At 32.7% G+C, this 24,565-nt stretch overlaps 2 protein-coding genes and 2 long non-coding RNA genes across 12 annotated transcripts in view; 3 read left to right on the top strand and 1 right to left on the bottom strand.

Annotated features, from left to right (window-relative positions):
* The window catches only part of lrp1ba (low density lipoprotein receptor-related protein 1Ba), a 470,228-nt gene that overhangs the window by 35,342 nt on the left and 410,321 nt on the right, over window positions 1–24,565 (top strand). The window lies entirely within an intron of this gene.
* LOC110438273 (uncharacterized) lies at window positions 1,815–17,480 on the bottom strand. Of its 7 annotated transcripts, none has more exons than XM_073937441.1 (18): window positions 16,816–16,921; window positions 16,694–16,719; window positions 15,063–15,099; window positions 14,760–14,820; window positions 11,341–11,553; window positions 11,136–11,226; window positions 10,549–10,691; window positions 10,417–10,473; window positions 9,994–10,068; window positions 8,120–8,203; window positions 7,958–8,002; window positions 6,379–6,435; window positions 6,215–6,292; window positions 6,075–6,125; window positions 4,959–5,006; window positions 4,664–4,866; window positions 4,169–4,325; window positions 1,815–2,022 (listed from the first exon to the last, which is right to left on the bottom strand). In XM_073937441.1, the coding sequence occupies exons 5-18, from the start codon at window positions 11,531–11,533 to the stop codon at window positions 1,919–1,921; spliced, it is 1,386 nt and encodes a 461-aa protein (XP_073793542.1). In that variant the 5' UTR covers window positions 11,534–11,553; window positions 14,760–14,820; window positions 15,063–15,099; window positions 16,694–16,719; window positions 16,816–16,921; the 3' UTR covers window positions 1,815–1,918. The 7 variants fall into 7 exon arrangements, 6 of the variants coding, with proteins under 6 accessions (XP_073793542.1, XP_073793544.1, XP_073793545.1 ...); XM_073937443.1 differs by having other exon boundaries at window positions 16,862–16,915; XM_073937444.1 differs by lacking the exons at window positions 16,694–16,719; window positions 16,816–16,921 and adding an exon at window positions 17,402–17,480.
* Window positions 2,628–14,167, top strand: LOC141380196 (uncharacterized). Its single transcript, XR_012397832.1, has 10 exons — window positions 2,628–2,671; window positions 3,206–3,391; window positions 4,203–4,339; window positions 4,735–4,876; window positions 6,223–6,312; window positions 7,910–8,038; window positions 8,132–8,185; window positions 11,155–11,240; window positions 11,354–11,527; window positions 13,959–14,167. It is a non-coding gene; the product is annotated as an uncharacterized lncRNA (long non-coding RNA).
* On the top strand, window positions 15,845–23,857 carry LOC100537764 (uncharacterized). The gene is made up of 3 exons (XR_012397833.1): window positions 15,845–15,903; window positions 17,415–17,534; window positions 22,530–23,857. It is a non-coding gene; the product is annotated as an uncharacterized lncRNA (long non-coding RNA).

The following is a 24,565-nucleotide window of genomic DNA, read 5'->3' as shown; positions in this document are numbered from 1 at the left end:
TGGACATAAACTCTTGCCTCCCAGCATTACTAGACGTCGTTAAGAGCTTTTAAAGTTCGCAATTATCCTTCTTCACAAACTAACCAAGTCGAATTTCATCCCGCAGCATGAGCTGAATATGAATACAGTGGGTGAAGAGCTAAAATCGTTGTCTAACTAGTACGGAAATAATAAGCGGTAGTACCCAAAGAATAAGCCCTAGCTAATAAATCTGTAGCCTACTAATGGAAAAAATATAGCCTGATATGTTGCATAGAAAGCTAGGCCTATAGAGATTAAATGTAAAAACGGCTTGCCACACAATGCATCAAAAATAAGTTGACTTATAAGTGCACCTAAACTAATGTGGGACGAGTGCATACTAGCATACTTATGACAGTATTTATATAATCCAGTTTGCAGGTGCATACGACACGAGTCCGCTTTTAAGTTGGACTCTTGAGCTAATATGGACATAAACTCTTGCTCCCCTACATTACTGGACGTCATTAAGAGCTTCTAAGTTCGCAATTAACCTTCACAAACTCACCAAGTCGTATTTCATCCCGCAACAGGAGCTGAATACGAATAAAGCGGGTGAAGATGTTCTTTTTGACAGGTGAGGCGCCGAATAGTACACATTCAGTGCGTTGCCGGAGGCCTCGGGAAGACTGAACGACCCTATTGTCCTTACGTTTTAATTAGCCGTAATAAAGCACGGAGATAATGGATCTGCGTTTTCCCAAGAACACTCGAGAGCGCTGTTATGGATCTTACGCAACGGCACATTAGCAGACTCAGAGCCGCCCGGCGGGGCCCATCACTGCTGACCGGGGCCGGTAAGTGACTGCGGTCTGACCGTGTTTGAAAAGGCTGCTCCTGATGGTTATGGATATGATGATGATGATAGCAGGAATTATGTCCGCTAAGGGCACTGCGGAGTCCCTCACGGGAGGTGTCTTGGCTCTGTAAATAAGGACAGGATTTTATTGACAGATCTGCATGGATCGGTGTCCGTTTTTTTTTTTTTTTTTTTTTTTTTTTGCAGACTGAGTTGTGCAGTCCGTATAAACTTTACAGTTGAAAATATGTTGAAGTGGAAGGGTTTTAGGTACAAGTTTGTGCAGCCAGGAATGTAATTCCCATGAAATTCTCCATGAAATCGTGTAGCATTTAGCCTAAAAAGGTGATACATAATAATTAAATATAATTCGTTTTACACATGCACCTATACATGCATACAGTGTCTATATGTAGGCCTATGTATTTTCTTATGCTTTTCAGTTGGCATTTCTGTGTGGAGTTTGCATGTTCTCCCTGCGTTCAGGTGGGTTTCCTCCGGGTGCTCCGGTTTCCCCCACAGTCCAAAGACAGGCTGTACAGGTGAACTTCCCATATATGGGTTGCAGCTGGAAGGGCATAATCTGCGTAAAACATGTGCCGGATAAGTTGGCGGTTCATTCCGCTGAGGCGACCCCAGATCAATAACCCAGATAGCACACATGCGTCGCAGAGACGTCTGCTGGACATCCGCGTTTTCATCTGGGAGACGTCTTATTCAGGGCGTTTGCTCATCTGGAAAACGTCGCATAGACGTCCTTGTCATACATTCAAACAACGTCTATGCGATGCATTACAGATGTTCATTTTTAAAATGTTAGGTCTGTGAGACATCTTATTTATGTAGCATAGACGTCGTTTTTTTTAATTGTTTATTTAGACATTCCTTCATTCATACTGCTATAAATAACAGTTACAGGTACTCTGGTTATACATCCGTCTTCACATAAGCTAAAGTATATCCACTCAAAATGAAAAACACAACGGCTGAAGAATTATTTGTAGAATTTTATTATATTATAATTGATTAGAATTCATATTTTTTGAAGCAAACAAAACCAAATAGCAGCAAATAAATAAATTTAAAAAAACAACTGGCTTAAGAGGCCATTCTTCCTGGGGCCAAGCGGAGAAAGTCTTTCAAATATTTTTCGGCTTCTGCCTCTGTTGGAGACGGAAGCACGGGGTTCCTCATAGCTGCACCTGTTAAAAAAAGAAAAAATATAAAGAAATTAAAATAAGGCGGTTTTAAGAAGGCTCAGGGGGTGTTTTATTTTATTGTGAGCCTTTTATTTTTATCTGACCAAAATTAATACACACCATATTAATTATTGCATTTGACTACATAATAATAATAATAATAGAGTGGAAGAAATAATACTATGATTGTTTGAAATGCGTTTAGCTAAATGGCATATCGTCTATTTTAGATAATGATCGTTAACACCATTTTTTAAATCAGTTTAGCCTACCTTTATTTGATTGCTGTTCATTTGTTGTTGAAATACGGCTTAGATTGGAAATATTTTCACTATTCGATCATGCACCGTCCTCATGTAATCAATATCATATTCTTTAAAATGTTACTCTCAAATAAATTAAGCTATAGCTTTGAAAAAATTGATGTCAAATAGAAACGAGAGGTGCAAAAGCTTAAATCCGCCATAAAATGAATAAAGAAAAAATAACAACAACAAAAACAAGTGTACTTGCATTCGTATTCATTTGGACAACGTGGTCAAATTCAAGGAATCGACTCTTTTGTGTTCGAAACTTCATCACTATTGCGCATGTTTCCTCAAAGCATCACACTCAGCACGTAGAAGACACCAGTCCACGCGGGAATACTGAGGTAAGCAGTCTGATTCATTGTTATTGATATGTGTGGTCAGTAAAATATTTATTCCACTTTGTTTGTAGTAAATTTAACAAGGTAATAACTTTATTTAGACGAATGAAGCTATGTTTAAACACGTTGTGATGACAACTGACCAAGCAGCAGTTCAAGGTGATTAGGGCTAACTTAAATTTCGGGAAAATTTGTTCTTTAAATTTATTAGATTAATATCATACGACAAATTAACTGCTAAATAATGAATACTGTAAAAGTGTACATATGCATTATACTGTAGTGCTGGGAGATTATTCGAAAATCGAAACCTAAATCCATAACCGACATATATCCCCACGTGGCGATTTAATGCATGTACCGTCCACATGTGCTTCAGCAAAGCTCAAGCGAATGCAGGCAATGTGATTAATAATCAGAGGCATGACAGATTTTCTTTTTGATTATATGACCTATAATTTGTGAAGCATAACTCACTTTTTTTTTAGCGTTTATTCATAATCAAATCGACTGAGGTTTTGTTTTTATTATTTCTAGTTATCACATACAAGGTAGGTGCAGTAATCAGCACTATCGCCTCACAGCAAGAAGGTCGCTGGTTCGAGCCTCGGCTGGGTCAGTTGGCATTTCTGTGTGGAGTTTTCAATTTCTTCCCGTGTTCGCTTGGGTTTCCTACGGGTGCTCCGATTTCCAAAGTCCAAAGACGAGGTATGGGTGAATTGGGTAAGCTAAAAAAATGGTCCATAGTGTATGAGTGTGTGTGTGTATGTTTCCCAGTGATGGGTTGCAGCTGGAATGGCATCCGCTGCGTAAAACGAATGCTGGATAAGTTGGCGGTTCATTCTGCTGTGGCGACCCCGAAATAATAAAGGGGCTGAGCCAAAAAGAAAATGAATGAATGAACATACAATGTAAGCTGTCTTTTCGTAAAGAGAAGCATGCACACACACGCACTTAAAATATTATTGTGAACAGCAATGTTCACATTATGTACTTTTTCACATTGCTTTATTATTTACTATTTTCCAGACACAAGTTATGCTTGTTAAAGATACTTGTCATTTTCCACTTTTGACATGGAAATATTTTTTTAGGGAAACTTTCTTTTAACACTAAAACTGAAATGTTTAGTAAATGAATAAATGGAACTTGATTAAGTACAAAAAATTACTTGGAAAATAATATAATGATTCAATATTTCAAAAGGAGGTAAAGTGTTCAATCAATCAAGGTTTTGATTTAAAGTTTAATCTCCTTGCCCTAATATACAAGAATGAACAATTCTCCACTTAAAATAATGATCTAAATTTTATTTCTAAAACACTCTTGTGTATTAAATATCATTTTACAATATATGAACAGCATATGCTAGCTCGTAAGCTTATAGCACACTGATAACCATATTATGTGTGTACAAGGTAATCATGCTATAGAGATATACTGGCAGTTCTGTCTTATAGGTATTATCTAAACCGTTCATTGCAAGACAATTAAACATACCTATCACAAGTGTCCCAATATTTGTGTTTTTTAGGCCTCTTTTATCTCCTCTTCCACACCAGTTGAGCTGTTTGGCCACTGGACCAAACACTTTGGAGGCTACACGCCAAATGGTTTTTTTCAGAGTTTGTCCTCCTCTGATGGATAACCTCTTCATCTTAAAAATAAAAGGTAATATTAAATCTTTACAGACAAAGTGCAAGGACTATGGCCCAGTTTTACAGACAAGGATGAGCTTAAGTCTGGACTATAAGTCTTAGTTAATGTTAGATATAAAACTACTTTTATAAAAATCCATGTGAAAGAAAATATAAGCACAATACTAGCGTGCATCTGGTAACAAAATAATGGCAATGAGATATTGTAAGGCATCACACAGCTCACACATACATTTTTAGTTTGGGACTAGCCTTAAGTGTTGTCTGTGAAACTGGCCATATAATAAAGATTTACTTAACAACAGCTGTAAAACCTTTAAATCTTAAATATTCGTACCATCTTCTCCATCATTGGTTTTTCAGCTAATTGCCTTTCCAGTTGTTCAAGGTCCTCAATTGTTTCAATAGGAAAGGTGTCATCCTCAGTGTCCACCACCATTTGACCACTTGACCAAGGGGCAAGGGACTGGACCACTGAAGTTAGATGGGTAATCTTCATGTCCAGCTCATTAAGCTTCTCCAAAATTGCCCTCTCCACAGCTGCAACACAGTAAGTGGGTTAATCTCTATTCAACTATACGTAAATATTTTTTAATTATTATTATTATTCTTAGCACTTAAATTTTACTTACGTGTGCATTGACTGGAGATGCAGCTCCATCGGCTGATACCAGAAGCATCTGCAAGCAAAATCACTTTTGAACGATTCACAAAAATGTTATGAGGATATTGTAATAATATGCTTGAAACCTTAAACGATAAAAAAAAAACTATATCCGTCTGATTACACATTGTTTTTCTATGGCTAAAATGACTTAAACTATTCACAGAATTCAGAAAAGCAAAATAGCAAAACTGAATTAAGAGGAAATAAAACTGAATTTTAAAAAGCAGACAGAAGCCAACCCCCTCTTGGTCTGTGCTTTTACGTAAAATAGTTTATATGTGAATTTTTCTGTGCATACGAAATCGTTAGTTCCCCAAAGTTATTGAAAGCATAAATTAACAAAACACTTTAAATTAATTTTCAAACCATTAATTTATAGGTAATGATAAATTATATATTGTACTCTAATACATTAATATTCTGAATACAGTGAGTTTTTTTACTGTCACTATAATTAACGAAGTGTTTTTTGTTGTTGTATAGTGTTGTATTTATTAGGTTACAAGGAAATAATTAGATAATGTTTTGCGAACAGCTTATTAACCATGGAAAATTTTCACAGAAAATTGGAAAATGTCATTGATTAGTTGCTTTGAACAAGTTTCATATTCAGTGTTGATTAATATGTTTACAAATAAATTAAAAGGATGTACATTTACTTACGTTTACACACCATTAAGTGGTTATAAACATTTGAGTTTTTTTTTTGTTCTGCTAAACACAAGGAAGGTATTGTGAAGAAAGCTAAAAGCCAGTGATTATTGACTTCTATAGTAGGAAAATGCTATGGAAGTAAATGGTTACAGGTTTCCAACTTTCTTCGAAATATCTTCATTTGTGTTCAGCAAGAAGGAAGAAAGTTTGGGTAACACTTCGTAACAACTGCACACTGAATCATGCATTTAGCATTAGCAAATTGTTAATTAACTTGCAAGAAATTTAATTAATTTGTTAAGATTTAACTACATTAATAGATGTTGGTTAGCAGTATATAAATACAACTACAAATACTGTATAAAAAACATAATAATAATAATAATTCATAAGAAGTAACTGTCAATTAAAAAAACAAATGACTTACTCTTCGCTCTTGCCTGGGTACTTGAAGGTCTCAGCTCAGAAGTTGTGTCTTCTGTGTGATTGTACAGACAATGTAACATTACCATGTTAATAATTAGAAACTAATTTGCTGTGTATGTTTTTTTTTGAATGTTCTTGCACCTCGATAGCTCGATGGGTGGTCCCCCCAAGCATCTTCTTGCTCATTTACATGGGACATGCTTATTGGAAAAACTGGTGCTGAGAAAAAGGTCAAGTTGGTAAGTTGCATTTGCTACTATGACACTACATAAAATGTATATAATTTATTTATTTTTTACACTTACTCTGCATTTTTCTTTGATCTGCTGATGGCTTTGGATCTTGGACAGAGTATGTGTTGTCTAAATAATAAAAAACAAACAAACAAAAGTATAAAAAGGTTGCAAAAAATTACAATAAATGTGTTTAGGATTTCCTCTGTATACTTCATTATTGTTTTATTTAATCTTTGATGGTAGAAATATGTAGGTGATCAGGTCACCCATATAGAAATCTGATGCATGTAAATATACAGGGTGATTCAAAAAGAATACCACAACTTTTAAAATCAAGAACTCTTCAAAGAAGAGGAGGTCATATTGAACATCTATGAACTTGTTTACTACTAAAAAACTTTTAAGGACTTCACACTGATTATTTACCCAAGGTTCCATCATGTTTCTTTGATTAAATACAGATTTTCAAAGTTGTGGTATTCTTTTTTTAATCACCCTGTATATAGAAAACAAATAATTGAATTAAAAGTTCATATTTAGACTTCACATACAATATTTGTCATTGACCACTTATATATTTGTTAAACAACTGGAATTACAAATATGTATAGATATGTAAATTTTATATTAATAATTAATATTTTTAGGTTTTAATAATTACATTTAATAATATATATATATATATATATATATATATATATATATATATATATATATATATATATATATATATATATATATATATATATATATATATAATATTTTTTTCTGTAGAATGCTTTAAAATATTATATTTGTCCATTAGGTTTGTCAGTACTAAAGTCAAAATAATTTAGCTAAATAAATTTATATTACGGTTCAAAAATATATACAAAAAACCTCTAAAATACAGGAAAAAATCAAGAGAAACTTAAAATAATATTACATTTATTATTATTATTATAAATTTAAAAATTTGTAGTTTACTTTTTTGTGCAAATACTCATTTGAATTTAAATTTAAATTTTTTAAATTTAAATTTTTATTCCTAAAGATGTTATGTGGCCAAACTTGTATTTTAGTGCACATAACTGTTTAATAAACATCTTTTATTTAAATGAACAAAAATATTATCTCTGTTTACTGAAAAATAGATTACAATATTCCAATTCAAAAGGAGGTGTACTCATATGTGCTGAGCAGAGTGTGTGTGTGTGTGTGTGTGTCTGTGTGTGTCTGTGTGCGTGCGTGCGTGTGTGTGAACATATCTGTACATATTATTCCAATCGTTGAAAGATAATATTTGTAAGCAGCACAGCCATTTTTGCAATATTTCAAAATGTATATTGCATAAATAAAATATATTTTATTTGTAAAATCCAAATAGGAACTTGCATGGCATATATGTAATTTGCATAAATTTAAATGCAACAGATTTCAATATGGGCAGGTATCGCATTGGTGATCTGCATATGAGAAGCTCTGTCTTTATTGAGCTTTCTTGACATTTGACAAAATGGTACTCTTTCTACTGTTGTAGATGAATTGTGTTCTCTTTTTTGTATTTTAGTCTTAGCTTTACAGCCTTGTTTAATCAAACATTTTCTTTTTTACAATACAGCTAAATGAAATGTGACCGTAATTACCTGAAGTGAGACATACAACTTACATGGTGCTCTGTCTTGTAAAGGCCGCAGCACAGAAAATGTGTCCTCTGTTGGATTGTACAGAAAATGTTGAGTTACCTAGTGTGAGTATGTGGAGCAATTTTCTTATTTCAGTTCTTATTTCAAATACCAATGAATATGTTATTATTTATTTTGTTTTTTACCTTGATTTTCAGGTTGGGGTTTATCCCAAGTGTCTTGGTGCTCCACTTCCTGGCAGAACCTCACAGGTACGTCTGGAGCTGAAACTGCAATTATTTTCTTTGCAATTATGAAATGTTATTTGACATTTTTAATTGTAATACCTGGTTCAGAGAAGATTCAGTCTTTAAAGAGGCTTTCAACTTTTGGCAGAATAAGCAGATCATGAAACATACAATTTGTGCACAATTATTATGAAAGTTGATATCTGGTTATATTGACTGTGATAAGGGAGTCATGGTTTTAACTGCTAGTAACAATGAAAATTTAAGGATAGGAGAAGGATTTAAACTCTGATGACTTACTGCAAGATTCTGAAAGATAATATCTTTTAACAGTTACAAGAGGAAGTGGTCCTGTCCTTCTAGACCAGTTCTCAACCTATGCCTATGAAGTTCTCCGTGTATTTCAGTATTTCAGCTTGTGGTTATTTTTGAGTGGGTACATTTTGAGACATTGTATCCCATTGTGTCATTCTTTGACACAGAAGCTGACACATTGTACTTGTCAGTGACTAAAGGGTTCCTGATGCTTTCAAACTCTTTCAATGATGAACCGGATGAATCTTTCAGTATAGGAAATTAATTTTGAAATGAACACTGAAAACTTCTGGAAGATAAATTGTTTAAACCGATACAAAGGGAGTGGTGCTTGTCCTTTCAACCTATGCCTATAAAAGTCTCTGGGCATTTTACAACATTTCTGCGTGTGACTCTTAAGTGGGTACAATCGATACATTGAGTCAAATTGTGTCATTCTTTGACACAGAATCTGACACATTGTACTTGTTTTGGCTCTGGCAAACTGGGTTTCCTAAACTATTCACCTTAATAACTGAAATCCTATTTTATAATATTATTTTCTTCTCGGCCAGTTGATTGTGACTCTTTATGTTTAAATAATGTCAGTTTCCTCTATGAGCATTTCTTGTCCAGTGGACTCAATTTAAAAATTAGCTTGTGTTGCACTTTCTCCTAGCCATATAATATACAGTTGAAGTCAGAATTATTAGCCCCCCTTTGAATTAGTTTTTCTTTTTTTATATATATTTTTCAAATGATGTTTAACAGAGCAAAGAAATTTTCACTGTATGTCTGATAATATTTTTATGTCTATATATTTGTTTTATTTCAGCTAGAATAAAATCAGTTTTTAATTATTTAAACCCATTTTAAGGTAAAAATTATTAGCCCCTTTAAGCTTTATTTTTTTCTGATAGTCTACAAAATAAACCATCATTGTACAATAACTTGCCTAATTAACCTAACCTGACTAGTTAACCTAATTAACCTAGTTAAGCCTTTAAATGTCTCTTTAAGCTGTATAAGAAGTATCTTGAAAAATATCTAGTCAAATATTATTTACTGTCATCATGGTAAAGATAAAATAAATCAATTATTAAAGATGAGTCATTAAAACTATTATGTTTAGAAATATGTTTTAAAAATCTGCTCTCTGTTAAACAGAAATTGGGGGAAAAATTAACTGGGGGGCTAATAATTCAGGGGGGCTAATAATTCTGACTTCAACTTTATATATATTCAAGTCACTTTTGCTTCAACTAAATATATATATATATATATATATATATATATATATATATATATATATATATATATATATATATATTTAATAGAGGTACAATGTACTTCTATTAAAAATAGGATCGGAATATTACATTTATTTATATTTGTGCACAAACTGTAGGTGAGTGTTGTCTATTCAGCAATCAGAATCATGAACCAGCCTGTCATTGAGTCAGCCTTTTGAGTCATGAATGCTGTGAAGTTACAGCTTTTACAGTTTGTAGTTACAGTATTCATGTAAAGCGAGTTACCTTGACTAGTGGAGGGAGTTTCAAAACAGGCCTGCTGTTGCTTTTCTGTAGCTTTTTGTTGGTTGCGGACAAATGCTGTTGAAACATTACAGATGAAACAGATGTTATATCTGTCTCACAAACAAAAATTACATTGTACTGCACAGATCTTTATAGCTTGAGAGTGCTGTTGCTTCTAATTAGCAATTAAAAGTTATTTGTGCCTCTTAAAATGTAATACTCAATTTATGAATGTAATAACAGTAGTTTTTTGCAAAATGTTAAAAGAACAATATTACTGGATTCAGCTGAAAACATTATGGTAAAGCAGCATGTCACAAGAGCTTGTGCATTACATTTAATTTACTGTGATTAAGGAACATTCTTGAGCATATCACAAAGTACTTAAAACATCAAATATCTGTTTTACTAATTAAAACTTACAATTGCAAAAACTGTTAATTGTTTTACATGATGTTAGCTGAGGTCGTACAAGGGGACCTGAAAAAGAAAAAAACTGCTCAGTGATCATACATACACTTTTGACTGGCAGTAATATAAGTGGTGTATTTTTACCTTTTGCCCTGATATGTCTTGGGGGTGTTGGAGCTTTTGGTGCAGGTGGGACCCTTGGTGTTGGTAGACTTTTTTCTTTATTTAGTTTCTTTTTTTTGTGGGGAGTATCGCAAGGCTCATCATCTGATGTGTATATTTTCTTTCTATGAGCACAATCAGGGTAGTTAATTATACAAAGCATGATTGGATTATAACAATGTCTTGTTTTTTAAATGTAAGAAGAAAAAAACACAAACTTAAAAATAAGTTCAATATAATTTTTATAGTAAAAGTTTTCTTTCCATCATTCTTAGGAAAGTTAGGAAATGGCCAAAATATAATAGTAAAAATAACAAAACCTTTTGCTTGTTTAAATCTGGCATAATTGTGTATTTGCGTGTTGCAAAAAATGCAAACAAACAGTTGATGATACATTTAAAACTAAATATACCTGATTTACCTGATAAGTGTGATTGAGATGTAAAAACTACGGCTGAATTTGATATTATAATTAAATATATTTACCTTTGTTACTCACATGAACTTTGTTTAGCTTCAGAAGACTGAATATTGTTGTTAAAAGTAAAATGTGTGTTTTGACAACTTACTTCGGAATTCTTTTTGCAGGCATTTCAGATTCCGAGATGTCAGATGTGTAGCATGCCTGTTTCCATTTCTTTGAAATCTTGTCAAAAGATGCTGAAAGAAATAAAGTATGTAACAATTCATGAATGCAATAGTCTATGGAATGTCATATATTATTGAATTTATCCTTTGTTTAATATTGTTTATTTACAATGTACTTCTGTGTACCTGACTCGTGTAGAATTCTGGCCTGATGCTTGGTCCAACCTTTATCTGGTTGTGGTGCCTCCATCAACCGGACACTCTTCAACACCCTGTCTATCTCCTTGTATGGAGGCCACCACGAGTGACCCTCTGAGTACCAAGACTTTGCGACAGGTCCGGTACTCCCTTCGTGAATGAACTCCACTATCAGGTACATTTTTTTTAAGCTGCAAGAACCTAGAGCCCCATAGTGTTGAAAGACACATATTAAATTTCGGTTGTTTATGTGCATGATTCAAATACACAAAATACATTTCATGCAAAATAATGATGCAAGTTAATATTGAGAAATTTTTTCCCAAGCACATATTACCAATTCCAGACCACATCAATCTTAAGAACCACTACTACTTTTGTATTCATCATTCTTTATTGATATATAATTTTCTGACAACACTCAAAGTAAAAAATGCTTTAAATTCAGGTGTTTTACTGATAAAAATATAACTTGGACTGAAAAGTTGCAAAATTATTAAATGACGGTGAAAAGAAGGCAATACTAGAAATTGCAAAATAAAGTAATGACAACTATTTTGGATCATTTGAATCGAGCTATTTTCACTTTCTGCCTTCATATAATATTACATATTGGTTATAGTTGTAATTAGGGCTTGACATTAATACTCGCCAAACCACCAAATGCAGGTAGATTTCAGCTGTGGCGGGTAAAGACTGCCATTTCCACTAGCCACTTTGGCTGGTTGAAAATAATTTTTTAATCGTAGTTTTCTTAAAAGCAGGGTTCAACAATAAGGATGGTCCAGTTTTTGGGACAGTAGACAGGATTGTCAGTGTCCTGACCAGGCCAGTGCTGGCTTATCACTAAATATTATAATTTCAGTTTTTTACCGTTTATCAATATGCATGCAAATGTGATAAAAAAAAATTATATATATTTATTTTTTTCAAAATTAGTGGTATACACAGTAATGAGTGGAACAGCAAATGAGATTTTAGAATCAAGAAGCAGCATGATTGACAAAAACAACTGTGTTTATGCAAAACAAAAGATAGCAGATAAATACCAAATGAGAGCTTGATCATACACACTGTGAGACACAGGCTATTCTTACTCACTGAGAGATGTTTTTGAGAGCCGAGTGTTTAAAATACTTGTGCACTACCGTGTCCTTGCATGTAGCAATCCTCCTTGGAAATGAAACTGGTGTGATGGATTCTATTTGAAATAGACTGGACAAAAGTAATTCTCGTGCATCCACAGTCCTTCTGCTTTCAAGAGCTTTAGATTTAAAAACAGGTATTTGTAAGCAGCAGTGATTGCCACTTTAACCATTGTTTGAACAGATTATTAATGTGCCTAATGTTAACTGTGTGCACATGATTAATATTTCATTATCACACATGGTTTGTTTTTCACCTGCTTTCTTTTGCTTGCAAGTCAATTTTCTGCATATAAAATATATTTTCCCAACAACAAAATTGTGGCTAGTGAAAAAGGCAAGTGGCTAGTAACCTTGGAAACTACAAGCCTCAGTGACTGGTGATAAAAAAAGTCAATATCAAGCCCTGGTAGTGATTAAGGTTTACAATTTTCAAAATGCTCTAGGAAAAAATATGATCAGAATATCATCTTGCACAATAATTATACTCGCACTATACAGTATATGTAAAAAAAAAAAAATGTGGAAATAGATAGATACTATGTGTGTAAAGTTTAAACTGAAACAAAATAATTTCTGCAAGGGACTAAAAAAGCTTTCATTTCAATATTTTCAATCTTGCAGAGATGGATTGGTCCTGACATGACATCAGTAGGTAGATGCCAAGTGTGGAGGATGGAAGCGTGGGGATAGTCAAAAAGGAGTTAATGTTTGCTGAAGGTGGTGTAGACCATGTAAATGCCATGCTTTTCTGAAATTATGTTTTGCAGCTTTGCAACCTTTCTGCCAATATAGACAAATGGTTTGCCTGGTCCAGTTTCAGAGTATATGGGCATACTCACTCTAGGTGCATTTCTGAGGAATGCCATCCTGTTTTCCAGGTGCACACCATCCTGAATACATGTTTCACACCCATGGTAACCTGGTTGGCCATTTTAGAAAAGCATGTTGCAAAAGCAAACTTGAATGTTAACTTTAGTCATTCAAATTCAAAGCCATTTTTTTTAACTCTTTGATTTCAGAGATTAGGTCTTCGAGATACTCATTCAGGGAGCTAGTTTTACAGTACCTTCAGCCCACAATAAATCTATTGGCACATGTTCCCCCTGCACCAAGTTTTAAACTTCTACTAGACTGAGCCAGCATTGAGCAAATGAACTCTTGTAGAGAGGAAGACCATCAATGCTCACCTGGAACTTAAAATTTTTATCTTCCTTAAAATGTACATGTTGTCATAGAGGACCCTTGAAATGGATGCCATTGAACCAAAAGTATATCACTGGCCCTGTGCGTTCAAAGAGAACTCATGTGCAAAAAGAAGGCTATTCTCTTTGAACGCACTTTACCTAATATTGTCCTTGTATCTTTTGGCAGACTCGGATTGTAATTGTGAATGATTATGAGTAATTCATTTAGTGATGCATGTGTTAATTTTTTTTTCTGTTTCCCATCTTGTCAAAGTCATCATTGAGGGGACTTGAACTAGTCAGATTGACTCGTTTATGAAGCACTTGCCAGGATGATACTGCATTCAGTCTCATTAACATGGGACAAACAGTCCAAGAAGTCAGTGCCGTCTTCAACAGTGCTGCTTGTCAATGCCACCATACTGTTCCCTCAATAGTGATGCTTATAACACATGCATTGAATAAAGCTGTTTGTCCACCTTGGCTTTGGCTTTTCTCCTGTTGTGTCCAGTAAGATTGTTTTTTTACAATCCGTAATACACACACACACACAATGCATTGCCCTAACATGCTAAGCCTGCATTGGTTTTGAAATTCAGTACTTTAAGACCCTTAAGCAGGTCGCACACCAGAAGCGCCGCTCCGCAGCGCGCCACGCAGCGCCATGCATTTTAGAATTCTAAACATAGGTTTCGATCAGAATACACACACAGGTGCTGCAAGTCGGCAGCGCCACGGCACAGGAAGAAGTTCATTTTTCAGCCTCGCCACAAAGCTGCATCTGATTAGTTTAATGTTAAATATCATTCGAATGTGCGCGTCTAGTGTGTGATGCTTTAAACTGTCATGTGCGCGCTGTGTCGCGGCGCTTCTGGTGTGCGACCTGCTTTACATCACACTGCTTACATGTACGCTTACATTTAATTGAACTTTATAAAACTGAAGCTTGGTAAACTAATTGGTGCATATTAGATGGGAGACATCCAGAATGTGCAGTGTTATGAGTCTCCAAGATTTGAAATTTTAGAACCACTTTCTTGATGACCAGTAGTTCTGTCACAATAATTACACGTACCTTATTTTTGAGGGACAGAATGTGTAAGTGTTATGTAGTTGTCAGTTGACTGTAGAGAACTCTGTAATTAGGGAAAAGATAAAACAGGTAACGTCAGTTTTGTCATTGTCATGCCTAGAAACAGTATAAAAAGCTTAATAAATGTATGATTACTCCTTTTTATAAAATGTTTGTTTAATTGAACTAGAACTAAACCCATAAGAATGCCTATATTCTGCTACTCCTTTGAATTTATTTTTTATCCTACCCAAAATTACAGGGACAGTTCGTCTAAGAATGACAATTCTATCACCATTTACTCACCATTCACTTGTTCCAAACCTGTTTGGCTGTCTTTTCTCTGTTGAACACAAAAGAAGATAGTTTGAAGAAAGCTGGAAACCTGTAACCACTGACTTCTATAGTATTTGTTTTTCTACTATGGAAGTCTATGGTTACAGGTTTTCAGGTTTTTTCAAAATGTCTTATATTTTATTCATCAAAAGAAAGAAAATCATAAAAATTTGAAACCCCTCGAGGGAGAGTAAATGTTGAGTGAATTTTCATTTTTGATTGAATTGTCCTTTAATCTCAGGAGAACAAATTTGGGAAAAAAATTAAGGTGAAACTAAAAAACTAAGGGCTAAGGATTATTTTATTTATATATTTATTTGAGTTTTTTTTTTCTTCGACTATGGTTTAAGTTGAGGGGTTTCAAAACAGTGGACTATGGAGTGTTATGTATTTAAAACCATGCTGATTTTTTTTTTATTTAAACTGTTGCTAATGCTACTGTAAATATGGATTATGAAATGAGGGTGTTTTTTATAAAGTTTAAAAAAGTAACAAGAAGTGGGTTATATACTATTTAAAGATTTGTTTCTGTTTTTTGAACTTGACAAAAATTGTAAGGAGATTTATTTGTTTTTGGAAAAGAACTAGAGGATAATAGATTTAAATCTTTATTGATATTTTTAAGGTTTATATGATAGAATTTAGTGGGCTAAATGGTAGTTAGTGATCCCGATTTTGAAAGAGGTCCTAATCAATAGGTGGCACTGTGGCAGTAATACGCTTATAAATAAATCTGTATGCAAAACGGCAATGTCTAGAAGAAGACAACGATACGGTGACCACAACCAACACGAGGTTCACGGCTCTACAGGTAAAACAATTTACTTTGTGTTTCATGACATGGTGTTATTTTCCTATAGTTTATGTGGTTTTAGTCACGGGATAGCATTAGAGCAGGGAATTCGGTATTGAGAGAAAAGTTCATAAAAATGGTCACTGTTAACACGGATTATAATCCGTTTTCATCTATATTTGGTGCTGACCACTGTTTTTCCACATAAAAAACTTTTAATACCATTTTGGATCCGGCACATACTTTATTAGGCATAACTAACATTTATGGTTGCGTTTGGAGGTTGTGCAAACTCTGGACAGTAGTCCTTCAGGATCGAGTGAGTCTGATGATTATAGTATGTTAATAAAGCCTGTTTAACCAGTTTCGTGCTTATTAAACCTATCAGTTCGATTTCATACAGGTCACTGAAGCATAGACCATAGGTCACGTGTTACTATTCTCAATGCTGTTGGACCAAACTTATCTACGACATAACTTTTCCCGCCCTACGCGTGCCTGACCACGTCAGTCAACCCTTTCGGTTATTAACCCTGCTTTACTATAGATAAATAAGTACACAAATATTTAATAAAAGTGTGTTAATATAGTTGTGCCATGGTTATCATAGATTTACCTATTTTTGCTAATAGAAACATATTTTAAGTATTTTAGGTAACGTGTATTTTTATTCAGTGCGCCAAAAATCATGGTTTTACGGTAAAAAGTCCTTAACTGGATAGCACATACTTAACAAATAACGTTAAATTAATAAATAATCTTACGATGTTGCAAGGCTGACGTTATTTAATGGAATAACGGTACTTACCAACAACGGACAAATTAACCTTAAGCCTAAAACCGAATAAACAACAACAAAAAAGTTAATATGTAAACAAACAGATAACTACGAATGAACAGGATTGTTATATGTACAAATTTTGTATTTACAGATAATTCTTGAGCTAAATATCAACCTATTATAAAAAAAACAAACGTTGAGGGTGCAATGTCATCTGTTGACAAACAGCCGTTGATCATGTGACGTAATGGCCTCACGACGTGTCACTCAGACAGGGTTAATGGAAATGTCATTGTCTATAATTGTAAGAAATTAATTAATTAGTTAATTTTATATATATTTATTATTTTTATTTAACAATATTCATTATTTTATTTTTTACTATTAATAATTACTTTCTATCACACTGGCATAAGGTTTGTTCTGTTGTCATATGTTGTAAATTTATTTACTAATTGTTGTATTTTAGGGGCACAAATCTCTGGAAAAATATTACTTGTTAATTGTATTGTAATTTTTTCAGGTGTTTTTGAAAGAGTTTTTTCACAAGTATAATATGTTTCCCCCATTCCCCCAATGTTGTGAAAATGCATGAAATGTACTAAATTCCTACATTAAATTAATGGACAGATTTTTTATTGAGAGGTCATGTACTAGATACTTTATTTATTTTTCTATTTATTTTTCTACAATAAAAATAATTTACAATAAAATTATTTACAATAAAATTCTCACCTGTCTTATGCAGAATTCTCTTCTGATGTTTAGCTGTGGTCCCTTGATCCAGACACTCCTCAGCAACCAGTCTTTGTATGGAATCCACCGTTCTCAATAAAGATCTATTTGTCTCTTCTTCCACTTCCATCAGGTACTTTTTTTTTTTTTGGCCAACAATGTTAATCTTATTTTTCAATATGTGATTTAGTATAACATTATAACTCATTGCATAATGCCATATTCAATGTTCATTATAAGACTTAAACTGTGTGACAGTTTATGAACATTACTTGAACTAGAGCTGCAAAGTTATATAAAAAGATATTTATTTATTTATGGTTTTGTTTGTTTTATATGTAACATTTGGAATTCGTTAAAGTAAATATAAGCTAAGTTAGGATGAAAGATAACTGTAAAAAAACAAAAAAACTTTGGTGCCTTTTTTGTTGAATCAAATGTAAAAACCCTGAACCAAAAATTTATATGGCTCCATTTTCTAGGTTAATATGCTCATAGTTGATATCAGATATGACTAAAGTGCATGCATCCTTAAGCACAAGTACTCATGTTTAAAATGACAGGTAAAATTTGAAGTACTGATTATACTTTTGTACTCAAGTGAAAGAAAAGAGATGGCCTCAAACATGTACACAAGTAAAAAGTATCCAATAACCTATCTTTGCTTTACGCTGGTAAATAGATTGCACATCATATATACATTTATACAAAATAACTTTCATTAAATAAATAAAAAAATTATCTAAAAATGCCCATTCTCAGCAGAAAAGTAGCCAAGCAACAAAGCTCTGCAATATTTGCCAACAGCACTTCTTAAAATGTTGCTCCATCATCTTGGCACAAAAACGCACCAAACAGCTGTTCTTACACACTAATAATTCTGTCTTAAATGTAACGCTTAAATTTGTCAGAAACAGTTTTTTTCTTTTGCTGAAATAAATGATTAACATCTTTTTTTTCTTCTTTGCTTTAACCCTCCTTTTGACTTAAGGGTAAAAAATGACACTAACACCATTTTAACAGCAAAAAAGCTAAAATACCCTAAACAATATTTTTTCCGTAATCTATTTTTAAAATTACCTTAACATTAAAAAAAGATTATTCATTTTCTGTTTTCATTAAGGTTATACACATTTATGTAGAACGGTTGTACTTCGGAGTAATTTTGACCCATCAGCTATAAAACAATTTTCACACCACAAAACCTACTGACACACGAACACTCCCAACACACACAATAAGAGTCTGCAGTAACACTTTATAACTGCACACTATGAACCATTATATGTACTATTTATGCTTTGTAAGTCCCTTATAAACAACAATTAAAAGCTCAGTTATATTCTTAGGAAAAAATAAACTACTTATTCATTTCTATTAATTTGAAGATGCACAAATGAAGCTGTATCAAATGAAATTGCAATCTTAACTAAAATAAAATCATGGTACTGTTGAAACATCGCTAAATAACATTCACATGTTCTATCATAATATATTGTTAAATCATTATATTGTTGTTGTTTTGCCCATTTTTATGTTATATTTGGACACCCCTGATAATTAGTAAAGTTTAAACTTTAGTCATTTTATTTTTTAAATAAAATTGAAATGATTTATTGTTTATTTGATACAATGCCTTTAATTGTTATTTATAAGAGCACACATATAGAGCACACACACACACACATATGTATGTATATATATATATATATATATATATATATATATATATATATATATATATATATATATATATATATATATACATATATATATATATATATATATATATATACATACATACATACATACATACATACATACACACACGTTTATTAATTGTTTAATTATGCAGCTATACCAACTATTTTATATAACTGGTTTATATGGTTTTCATGGTTTATAGCATGAAAACAAAATCATTAAGCAGATTATACATGTGCTTATAAGTAAAAAAAAACAGCATTGTAGCTGTATTTATTAACTGATACTAACATCTAATGTAGAGTTGATGTTTATACAACAAATAATAAATTAACTATTTGCTAATGTTTAATAAATGATTCACTGAATTGTGTAGTTATTTTAAAGTGTTACCAAATCTCCTGTTTTAACTTTTATGAATACTGTCTTGCTAAAAACTGTCACACTTGCATAGGTACCTTTAGCATTAAAAATCCACTCTTTACTGTAATCAAAAAGGTGTTGCCCACCGAGTAAACACTGATGAAATACTACACACTGATGAGGGAAAACCTAGACATTGTAAGAATTGAAATATTACAAATATTTTTGATGTCTTTGACAATTCAAAACATGAGCTGAAGACAGGGCCAATGGACTCCACAACCCACCAGTGGGGAATGCGTGAAAAACCAGTTCCTGCTGCATTTGCATCTGACTATGCTGAGACTCAGCTTCATCCCCCCAACTCACGCATATGGTCATTTCAATGTTTTAAATTAACCAAACTGACTTTAACCATCATGTTTGATATCATTTGAAATGTCTCAGTGCGATTGGTACAATGGTCTCATTCTCTCAGAAATAGACATAATCAGAACAATAAATATATAACTTCAGGCATCTTTTGAACCACTGTGAGGGGTGTGACTTTTTACACACACCCCCTTCCTTGAGGGAATTCTTGGATTATTTAAGGCAAGGTTTGAGAAAAACTCAGGGCGATTCTGCCTAACCAGATCAGCCCATAACATGGCTAGCTCCATGTTATGTATATTTCAAAGTCAGGAGTGCATCTTTTTCATCTTGGAGTTATCTTTGATAATTTGATGTTTTGTATTGATCGTTTATGAATTGACTGATTGAATTGGCATAATACATTTACCTGACTAATAAATTGTTATGTTTTGAATGATTCAAACAGACCTCGTGTTATTATCACTGATAAATGTTGTTGTCCATAGCACTACAAGCCACTGTACAGGTTAGTAACGGACTAAAACATGTTAGACGGAGCAGCGTGGCACGCTAAACAATGTTGTTAGAGATCCGACTAGCAAATTGGCATTATTTCATGTATACGTAGACTGCAAAAGGCCAACTATGGATTTTCTATTTAGAACAACAAAATATTGTTGAAACTACTTTAAATGTGGATATTTAGGCCTTCATCTACAAATTTATAATCCTGTGCGATTATTATTAAAATACTTTGTCTTGATTAAGTAGATAACAGATCTATGGGGACCACATAAAAATCTCCTAAATTGAGTAAGTAGGGTTCTGCCTTTTTAGGAGAGTGGTTAATCGCCTCTGTTTAATGACCAAGACTGACAAGCTTGTATTAAGAGATTGTATACCCGGCCGGTGCAAGACTCGAGATGCTATCGGAATCTGAGTAAATGAGAATAAGGTATAATAACAAATCAAAAGAATATTCAATCATAATCTAAAATAATGTGAAAGGAAACAAAATAATCTTATCAATGTTTTATAATTGGAGTCAGTTAAAACGAGGATAAACATATTAATATTCTAAACCATCTCATACTAAAAATGGAGTCAGATATGAGTTAAGTTTAATATAAATCAACATTGTGCACTGGAAAGACCGAACATGCAGTGAACCTTCATCCACCATTGGATACCGTCATTGGACCAACTGATTGGACCCTACAACATTTACAGTTTATGATGAAGATATTGTTGTTTCTTCATGGTAAATGACTTGAATTTGAAGACTTGAATTTAATTTAACTGCATTATTTTAGAAGTTTAGTAAAGCAAACCCATTTTTGACCCGAAGGGCAAACAGTGGAGACTGAATTCTAGGCAACACAAGGCAAACAGCAGCAGATTTCAGCAGTTCTCGTGTTTGTTTTCTTAGATTTTTGTGGAAATTTTATTTTAAGGGGCTATGGCATTAATGTTTTTAATACATCTATTCAATACAAAAGGCAAACGGTAGCAAAACGGATAAACTACTTTTAAAATTCATTATATACATATAGGCAGTGCTGAAACTTGCAGAAATTTCCTCTGATTGGTCAACCAAATCTGAGCTCCTGATATCCCCTCAAAACGATAGTCCTCTGAGTACCAGCACCCATACTTTTAATGATATATATATTAACAGTATTATCAGACATTTGTCATTAAAATAAGATCATAGTTTGCTGACAAAAAAAAATAAAAATAATATATGCCTATAGTTCACCAATCAAGCAAACCTGGTGCTGCTGGGAAATGGCTATGCTCAGCATCAGGTGCACCGCAACAAGAAGTTTGGCGGTGAACTATAGGCATATATTATTTTTATTTTTTGTCAGCGAACTATGATGATTTTAAAGACATGAACTATGATTTTAATGACAAATGTCTGATAATACTGTTAATTTACATTTTTTATTACATTTATGCATACGCAATGAATGTAAGCCTGCTAACTGATCAAACTATAGAATATGTAAACTTAGTTTATATATATATATATATATATATATATATATATATATATATATATATATATATATATATATATATATATGATTAAATAATAATTAAAAGTCTGGGTGCTGGTACTCAGAGGACTATCGTTTTTAGGGGGCATCAGGAGGTCAGATTTGGTTGAGTCAAAGGAAATTGGCTGTTTCAGCACCGCCTATATGTGTATAATGAATTTAGGTAGTTTATCCGTTTTTCTACCCCCCCAAAAAAAAGAGAAAATCCAGCCAAAAATACTTTTTTTTTATTATTTTTTTTTTTAAACTAGATTCTTTTCAAGACACTTCTATACAGCTTGAAGTGACTTTTAAAGGGTTAACTAGGCAGGTTAGGGTAATTAGGCAAGTTATTGTATAATAATGTTTTTTTCTGTAAATAATCAGAAGGTAATATTGCTTAAGGGGTCTAATAATTTTGACCTTAAAATGGCTGTTAAAAAACATTAAAAACTACTTTTATTCTTGACGAAATATAACAAATAAGACTTTCTGCAAAAGCAAAAATATTATCAGACATACTGTAAAAAATGATTGCTCTGTTAAACAAAATTTGGGAAATATTTTAAAAAGAAAAATAATTCAAAGGGGGGTAATAATTATGACTTCAACTGTATATTGTATTACAGTCCAACTATAAAAGTTTTTGTGTCTCTTTTTATCAGGGTCCAGTGACTACTAGGGGGTCTCTGCAAACTTCCATTGACCACAAGATAAGGATTCACTCAAGGAAGGATTAAATGCCACCATCTCACCCCAACCCTTTGGTGCATCTGCATTGGAAATTATTGGTCAATTTTTGAGTGATGGCCTTTCCACCACCATACCTTTTAAAATAGTAACATATGAATGGTTAATTGTTTTAGGCTGCAGCCATTTATTTTAATTTCCAGTAATACATTTTAAACTGAAATTGTATGAAATGCCATGTTATTTTATGTATTGTAAAAAAAACAAGTTATTCAACACCATTTCAACTAATGTCAAGCAATTTTAGAATGTGACTGTTATGCATAATTACTGCATCCTCCTTACCACACAATTCTTATAACAATTGACATAACAACAGTGCAGTTAAGGTCTGACCATGTCAAAGTTGTATCAACTGCAGCTTTTATACATAAAGTAAATGGGGTTGTTTAAATTGAAACCTTTTTGGAATTATTTATTTTTTGAACTTGAACTGTGCATAGAAAATGCATCAAATAATCAAGCAGTTTGTGGTTTTCCCTGTCTGATGCTTGGACAGTTGTGTGGAACCAGTTTCTCTTCTATGTATTTGATGGTTGTGCTCTTATGTGATGTTAAGAAGAGAATGGAGCACAGTAATTCTAATAACTACATTTTACTAAAATCTATACTTTATAATTTATAATTTTGTTGAGATTATAATAACAGAAACTGTAAAAAGAATAATTACTAAAATTGTTACATGTAAGATTATTGCTATTATATTTATTAATGAATTATATAGTTATATTCAGATGAGTAAATACAGTATGTTTATAAAACCAGAACATATACACACATTATTATTATTATTATTATTATTATTATTATTTATTCCCATAGATGTCAGTGGCTGTTTTTTTTCTCTCCAACATTCTTTAGAATATTTTAGTTTTGTTCAACAGAAAAAAGAAACAGAACTTTAGAACTACTTGAGTTTGAGTAAATGATGAGGGAAATTTTCTTTTTGGTCAATGATCTTATTGAGTTAAAATTAAGTCCCTTGAATTTGCATAAGACTCTATTGTAGTTATTTGCCTTATGATCGCATAACATGTTTTATTTTGTTATGGCATGGGAAAAGCCAAAATTCAGTCAGCAACGTATACAAACTGTTCTGCTTAATTTTAAATGTTTATGTTTGATTCATTGCGGTCAGCTTTTACAACAGTGATGCTAAATGAACAATTATCTGAACATAAAGTGTATCTTAAATGGAGGATTTTTCCTTTTAAAAGCTTCATTAAATAAGTGTTGAAAGTCATGTTCATCATTTAGAATTTTTTGGCACATCTCTACATACAATACAGACACCAAATAAATCTGTACATGTTCATAAATTGTATGTGCTCACTGATCAGTGTTGTGGATCCTTTTATAAGAGCCTATTTTTTTCTCTTGTAAATAATAACACTTTAAAATGTCTTTTACCATGATAATTTAAATTATCTTTTCATTTGCAACAATGTATAAACTGCCATAAGTTAGTCTCAATTTCGTGAGGCAGTGTAAATTAAATTAACATTTGTAGAGTGCATTTCCTCCATAGGCTTTTCCTTAAATCAGTAATATTATCAAGGTTTATTTTTGGAATTGTCGGTTTTGGCTTGTTTATTTGAGGTTTAATCATTTTGAACAAAACATATAAAGGGTTGGGTATAATATATGGCATGGGTCAAATCTAAATGACACACAGCCTTGGATCCCCTTCGATATAAACCGAACTGTTACTCAAATGATCAAGCTTGTATATTGGACTTAAAATAGCAGCAACCAAAAATGATGTATATACAGTATATTATGCTTTTAGCAAAATAACAGACAGTAAACGTCGACCAATAAAGCAGGTAAGATTACTGCTGTTATTTATTTTTTGCATACGTTTTGTTTAACCTATTGAAGGATCATATAATCTAAAAAAAATACAAATAAAAAGTGCATGATGTGGTCCAAAATGTGTTTGTGTGTGTGT

The sequence above is a fragment of the Danio rerio genome, chromosome 22 (assembly GCF_049306965.1).
Source record: "Danio rerio strain Tuebingen ecotype United States chromosome 22, GRCz12tu, whole genome shotgun sequence".
NCBI classification, from domain to species: Eukaryota; Metazoa; Chordata; class Actinopteri; order Cypriniformes; family Danionidae; genus Danio; species Danio rerio.
The sequence above is the reverse complement of the archived record's forward strand: the minus strand, read 5'-3'. Positions and strand labels throughout refer to the sequence as shown.

What these genes read in the sequence shown, in the direction of transcription:
- LOC110438273 (XM_073937440.1), bottom strand. Translation starts at nt 11,608, where the DNA reads ATGCACATAAACAACCGAAATTTAATATGTGTCTTTCAACACTATGGG. An exon ending in AAGACATATCAGGGCAAAAG is followed by an intron (nt 10,474 to 10,548) that starts GTAAAAATACAC and finishes TTTCTTTTTCAG; the next exon opens with GTCCCCTTGTACGACCTCAG. An exon ending in TACCCAGGCAAGAGCGAAGA is followed by an intron (nt 5,007 to 6,074) that starts GTAAGTCATTTG and finishes TTTTGCTTGCAG; the next exon opens with ATGCTTCTGGTATCAGCCGA.